We start from the raw sequence: 6,036 nt of genomic DNA, 5'->3' as shown, positions 1-6,036 counted from the left end.
TTACAACAGAAACCTCCCAAAAGAAATGCACGCACTCACGTTACAAAGCCAACGGCTAACTAACAACTAGTCCTTCACTGACTCCTCAACAGGAATAACATAGCATTATGGTTTTCACTTTTCACGACGATTTATTAGGCTAAACAGCCGTATAAACAGGCTACCAACTCAATTTATGTGCAACCTAACTATCAAGGTCTTCAATAACTAAGAAACGACGTATGTTAAGAGTGTACTCAGCTGGACTTCAATTTGGTTTGGGTCAGTGTTCGCCTCGTTGAGAGAGGCGAAATAACCTCCCAGATATTGTTAATGAATCCTTTATCGTAAATATTATTCTTAACAACTACCACATCTTCAAGAGGTGATCTTCGGAAGAAAGATCTCCATTTGCTTACCACAGGTCGCTTTTCACTGGTCATTCCATTGATGCTTTGTTTTAGGGCTTCGGCACTAGCCTGTGCTTCTTTGAGCTTCCTTTGCCAGTCCATGTAGTCTTGCCACTTGTAGGTCTGTGACCACAAAGAAACCTTTAGTTTCACATACCAATGGTACTGGAATTGTGAATCAATGTAAATGTATCAATTACATATCATATATCACAGTTAATATACATTATCCGCATTCAGGACAACTTAATCAGATACTCATTCTAGCTTCTTTTGACATAACAATTATATGATATTTAGACATCTTTAGCTAAACTATTCAATGGAATAGCAATCAATCTCTACAATACAGCAACTTTTGTTTTCAGGTGATGAAATAAAAAGTTTCCTTGCATGTTTCCTGGCACCTTGTAATTTAGTACAAATTTACTTATAAGATTATTTCAAGGTCATATGTAGTACCTCATTAGTGGTAGTGTTGCTAAGGCAAAGCTTTGCATGGTAACCAAAGAAACCAGCCAACAGCATTGCAACAATTGCAAGGAAAACCATAAGCAGTATCTGAGTGTTGTACGATCCCAATAACCACTGTATAATAATAAACCACCATTAACTACTAAATGGAAAATAAGGAATGAAAATAGACATACATAACAATCAACAATTACACAGAAAGATAAAGTAAACCCTCACCTGTACAACATGAGGAGCTAAATCCAAAAAAGAATTTTCTACTCCATAATAAACTGGAAAGTCAAAACAAGGGCATAACCACATAAGTCTCAAATTTGGCATAAGAAACAACTCAACTTTAAAATACATAGATAGTACTAGGAAATCTATATTACCAGTTAGAATATAGACAACTTTTAATTCTTTTAGTCTTCCAGCAAGAACCAACCCAATGGCAACTGTGCCATACATGCACAAAAGGAAATGCCTACAAGACATGAAAGAATCAAGTACACGAATGGAATAAAAATTAAAGAATATCTAGAATTTAGTGCATATGTATGGTAAAGCTTATATTAGCCACTATATCTGTATTACCATTAAAGAGTGGAAATTAGCAAGTAAGAGACTTTATACCACCAAAATAGCATACTGGCAAGTGCATGTTAATATATATATTCTCATGTAAGACTACATTTCCACAACTAAAACACACTCATGCACCTCACAGAAAACTCACCATGTTACAAGGATCAACACAAACAAATATTTTTTTTAATATGCTAACCATCCATCCACAATGATGATCGAAGCGTGCAACACATCGATCACAAATGCTGCAGTGTTTTGACCTAGCAGGTCTGCAAATTACAATATTCAAAGCCATTTTACTTTGGATTTAGCCAAGACCAAAATCTCAAGAAAATTTGATAGTTTCCGGCTAACAAACTCACTTGAGAATTTTGCAAGTGGAACACTCCTTCTCTTCATAAATAATGTTATCATAAGGATAAGCAGAAAGATAGTGAGAAACATTCTGAGCCTTCACTGTCCCTGGATCAGAAAAGCTGGTCAAAAGAAAGAGCAGAATTCCAACAGCAACTGCCAAGAAGCTTGTGTACCTAAAATAAAATATGATGTCTAACAAAACTCTTCCTCTAAAAATAGTAATAAAGAGCAAAATATTTTGTGGACCTTCAGAGAATGTAACTAATACCTGTGAAAATCACCTAAGTAGTATCCAGGAATATATGCAAAACACGATTTTACAACGAAATAATATGTTGAACCGATTATGGCGAGATATATGATCTGGCATTAATCAACCGAATTAATTAGCAGATGGATCGAAATGGAATTGAGAAAACTAATCCAAATAGAAATCGGAACCTGAAGAAGAGGATTGGGGCGATCGCAGCAGAAATTTTCGACGGAGAGAACTGCATCCGCACCCTTGGCGCCGAAAACGGCACCGACGAAACGCCTGCAGAGACATCGAAATCGAAATTGAAATGAGAATGAAATGAAAGTTGAAGCGAGAGAAAGAGAGAGGTTGGGAGTACGGACAGGAAGTAATCGTAGAAGCCGAAAGTGAGGAAGTAGTGAATGCGTTGGATGAAAGTGCCTTCGAAGATTGGCCAGCGGCCGCAGAGGAAGGAGACAACAACCAGAGCAGTCACCAGGCCGTGGCACACCAAAACCCACTCAACACCCATCACTCTTCCACCACCATCACCCTCAATTCTTCTTTCTTTTTTGTTCCTAGATTTCAATTCAAGTAACTTCTACACCACTTTTTAGTTTTTACCCATTTCTACACATTTCTATTTGAATTTAACTTTGATGCTCTGAGACAATAAAGTAGTTTTACAAACATATCTAATTATACAATATCGCATTATTATTTTTTATATTAACCACGTAAATAATTATCTTAAAAAACAAGTATAATTGCACGATGTATAAAACATTTTATATACAACACAAAATAAATTTTGAAGTTATTAATTGTTTTTTTTTTAAATCAAATAAATCAATTTAATCCAAATGACTTGACTTCTTGCTTTAAACAAGATATACATATCACAATTCATTTATGGCATTTATAGTTAATTAAAGATGGAATATGTTCCGTATACACTAAAATCAACCATCAAATATAAAATACATGCTGAAATACAAATGCACATTGAAAATAAATTAAACCACACATGTATTTATACACAAATATATTGGTGACTAATTTTAGTAACTGATTTTCTTGTACAAATAACATTTCTCATTAAAGATCGAATGAATTTGTCAAATAGAATTAATCAGTTGGATATAAAATATTCATTTTTCGCATACTTTTTCACTATTTCGCCAAGAAAGTTATCGTTCATTATTTCGTCATTAAAATGTCAAGAGAAAAGGACAAATAGGTCCCTAACCTTTTGTTCCGCGGACATTTTTATCCCTGACTATTGAAAAATACTTTTAAGTCCCTGACCTTCACAAAACTTGGACGGATCAGTCCCTGACGGAGACATTTGGACGGATCAGTCCCTAACAGAGGCATTTGGACAGAGAGACTGATCCGTCCAAGTTTTGTGAAGGTCAGGGACTTAAAAGTATTTTTCAATTGTTAGGGACAAAAATGTCCACAGGACAAAAGGTCAGGGACCTATTTGTCCTTTTCTCAAATGTCAATTGTCTTTGGAGGAATTTTCAATAGAATTTTTTCCATATGCTCAGAATTTTCAATGTTTTATTCGCAAATGAATAATTACAATGAGAGCATTAACTTCTTCAAGTGCATCCAAATCAAATGCTGAATTATAAACAGTCCCATTCTCTTTAAACAATCCTTCCATTGCTGTTCCCCATTGTAACAAAACATATTCACAGGTCGCTCCTACAAGAATGGAGCAGGGAAACACCAAATGAAGTTCTTGGAAGTTCAAATAAATGTATCGTGGAGAACAGTTTCAACTAGAGGTCTGAAACATCAATAGAATTTTCTATAATGTCAATGCAGGATCCAACAGAGTATCCCTTGCTCATTGCCTCAGCAAGCCGAGCTCGAGCTGCTTCATGCCGCCGCAAGAGTAAGATTGTGTTTAGCACAGACCATCTAACTTGAGAATCTGCCTTCTTCTGTGTGAAACCCAGGCCCTTGAGCAACAAATCCAACTATTTACAGTTAAGAAAATTCAGTTAGAACTGTGTATGCCCTGTGAGCCTTCAACTTGCAATGACCAAGAAAACAAGTTAAGAAGAACTGCATAAACCTTTCTTATGTCATCAAGACCTCCTTCAGCAAATCCATATATGAGATACTCGGTCGACACACCGGCCAGGGCTATACATGAAAATCTGTTCAGTGTCTAATGGCAAATCACATAATCAGACTTTGGAGTCCATACAGCATCAACAGAAAGAAACTTAGAATACGCAAAAAAGCGAAAACTACTGTATATCACTATATCAGTATGATAACATACCCTAGCTGATAATTTCCCGGCATTAACCTGAACGACAAGGAAGATGCTAACAATCAGCAGATGTCAAATAAATGCAGCTCAGAGAACATGATTATAGGCAAAATCTTCAATGTAGAATAATGCAACTAATACATCAGTTACATAATTGATTTGGACTTGGGAGTCCAACTCAAAGTCACAAATAGGAAACCTTATGGAACTAAAAAATGTAAGGACTAAAGAAAGCAAGCAAGCTTAGCTACCTCTTCAATAAACTCAAAATCAACAAAAGCAGTGCCAGCTTGAACATTGAGGGATCCCTCCTTCTTGAAAGCATCCAAACTAGAAAGAGTATATCCTTTAGGAAGTATTCCTACTAGATAAGCAACTAGAAAATGGCCAGCTTCATGCTGCATAAATAAATGTTGCCACGGTCACTTCATCGTCATTACGATGATTTTACAGTTAAGTACTACAGTACTTGCAAAGAGAAGATGGCATCTATCTGACTTGAATAACCCTATTGTGGTATTTCGGACTGACGCCGTGACCAATTGTATCAAGAACCAAGCTACCTATGCCTCCACCAAAAGAGACCTGGAATCAATAAATCCAACAAGCACGGTTGATCAAATCATTCTGCTATAGGTGTTCATTGCAGCATCAATGAAGTTGAAGTGATGAAACAAAACATGAGAAATGTATAATAACAGATAATCCCCAAAAGTTGAATCGATCAAACCCTAAGTATGGGTGAAAAAGAGTAGATTACGGAGTCAAATGTCCAGAGAAAAAGTAAGGCCAAGGATATATAAAAAATCTGGTGAGGCGAAATCCCAAAGGCATTGTACGCAGCGAGGCCAGCAGCAATAGCAGCAATCTGCAGGTTTCTTTGTATGGAACCAAGAGTGGTATCTTCCGGAGAAAGAAGAGACAAAGTGTCGATTCCATTGAGCTTCAATTCATCCAAAGAGTAAAGCCTTTGAGGCACCTGCACTGCACATCAATGAAAAACAAGAAAAGAAAAGAAAGATGCAAGTTGTTACGAGTAAGAAACAAACCTGGGTGGCAGCGCCGAAACAGCGAAGGCCAGCGGGCTTACCCTGCAAATCCTTGATAAGAGCAAGGGCAGCTCTGTCATTACCCTTTGATAGCTCCTTATCAATCTGTTCAAGCGCTTCCAGCTTAGTGCTCACCCCAACGTTTGAACAACATCGGATTCTCAACCTAACTTTTAAACCCACACCCACACACTGCATCACAGGCAAACTACCCATTATTGTCACGGATCAAAATCAACTACAACTCTACAACCGTTTTATTGTTTTCCATGTCTCCAGTACCACCCATGCTTGCGTTTCTATTCCATGCCTTCTTCACCACATAAATGACACCACCATTTTCTAAATCAATTTTAAATTTATTTTATCTGAACCTCCAACTCCTTCGTATAGATTTCTTCTTTTCTTTTCTTTTCTTTTTTGGAAAATCTAAGTAAAAACAATTGTTGGTAGTTGCTTCAAAAAATAGGACAATCAGGTCATGAATATTACAGTTTATGTTTGTTACTATTATACATATTTGATAAATAAAATAATAAATTAACAAATATATTACACATATTATAATATTAATGTATTAATAGGTATTATCGTATTTATTAATTTATAAAATAAATATAAACAATAATAACAAATTTGATATTAGTTAAAATAGTAAATAATACACAA

At 36.0% G+C, this 6,036-nt stretch overlaps 2 protein-coding genes across 3 annotated transcripts in view; both read right to left on the bottom strand.

The window, feature by feature from the left end:
* LOC107646485 (probable protein S-acyltransferase 17) overlaps positions 1 to 2,668 on the bottom strand; it is a 3,112-nt gene extending 444 nt beyond the window's left edge. Inside the window, exons 1-9 of the mRNA XM_021105442.1 lie at positions 2,409 to 2,668; positions 2,232 to 2,325; positions 2,059 to 2,153; positions 1,796 to 1,963; positions 1,582 to 1,702; positions 1,238 to 1,382; positions 1,083 to 1,135; positions 852 to 977; positions 1 to 512 (exon numbers count right to left, since the gene is read on the bottom strand). Coding sequence (XP_020961101.1) covers positions 237 to 512; positions 852 to 977; positions 1,083 to 1,135; positions 1,238 to 1,382; positions 1,582 to 1,702; positions 1,796 to 1,963; positions 2,059 to 2,153; positions 2,232 to 2,325; positions 2,409 to 2,557 — 1,227 coding nt within the window. The 5' untranslated portion in view covers positions 2,558 to 2,668 and the 3' untranslated portion in view covers positions 1 to 236. The remainder of the gene's footprint in view (positions 513 to 851; positions 978 to 1,082; positions 1,136 to 1,237; positions 1,383 to 1,581; positions 1,703 to 1,795; positions 1,964 to 2,058; positions 2,154 to 2,231; positions 2,326 to 2,408) is intronic.
* Positions 3,572 to 5,826, bottom strand: LOC107645862. Of its 2 annotated transcripts, none has more exons than XM_016349990.2 (7): positions 5,368 to 5,826; positions 5,049 to 5,297; positions 4,817 to 4,903; positions 4,570 to 4,716; positions 4,328 to 4,354; positions 4,115 to 4,210; positions 3,572 to 4,016 (listed from the first exon to the last, which is right to left on the bottom strand). In XM_016349990.2, exons 1-7 carry the CDS (start codon positions 5,581 to 5,583, stop codon positions 3,816 to 3,818), a joined length of 1,023 nt encoding a protein of 340 aa, XP_016205476.1. In that variant the 5' UTR covers positions 5,584 to 5,826; the 3' UTR covers positions 3,572 to 3,815. The 2 variants fall into 2 exon arrangements, with proteins under 2 accessions (XP_016205476.1, XP_016205477.1); XM_016349991.2 differs by having other exon boundaries at positions 5,079 to 5,297; positions 5,368 to 5,824.

The sequence above is a fragment of the Arachis ipaensis genome, chromosome B06, assembly GCF_000816755.2.
Source record: "Arachis ipaensis cultivar K30076 chromosome B06, Araip1.1, whole genome shotgun sequence".
In the NCBI taxonomy this organism is placed as follows: Eukaryota; Viridiplantae; Streptophyta; class Magnoliopsida; order Fabales; family Fabaceae; genus Arachis; species Arachis ipaensis.
This window is presented reverse-complemented; position numbering and strand designations above follow the sequence as displayed.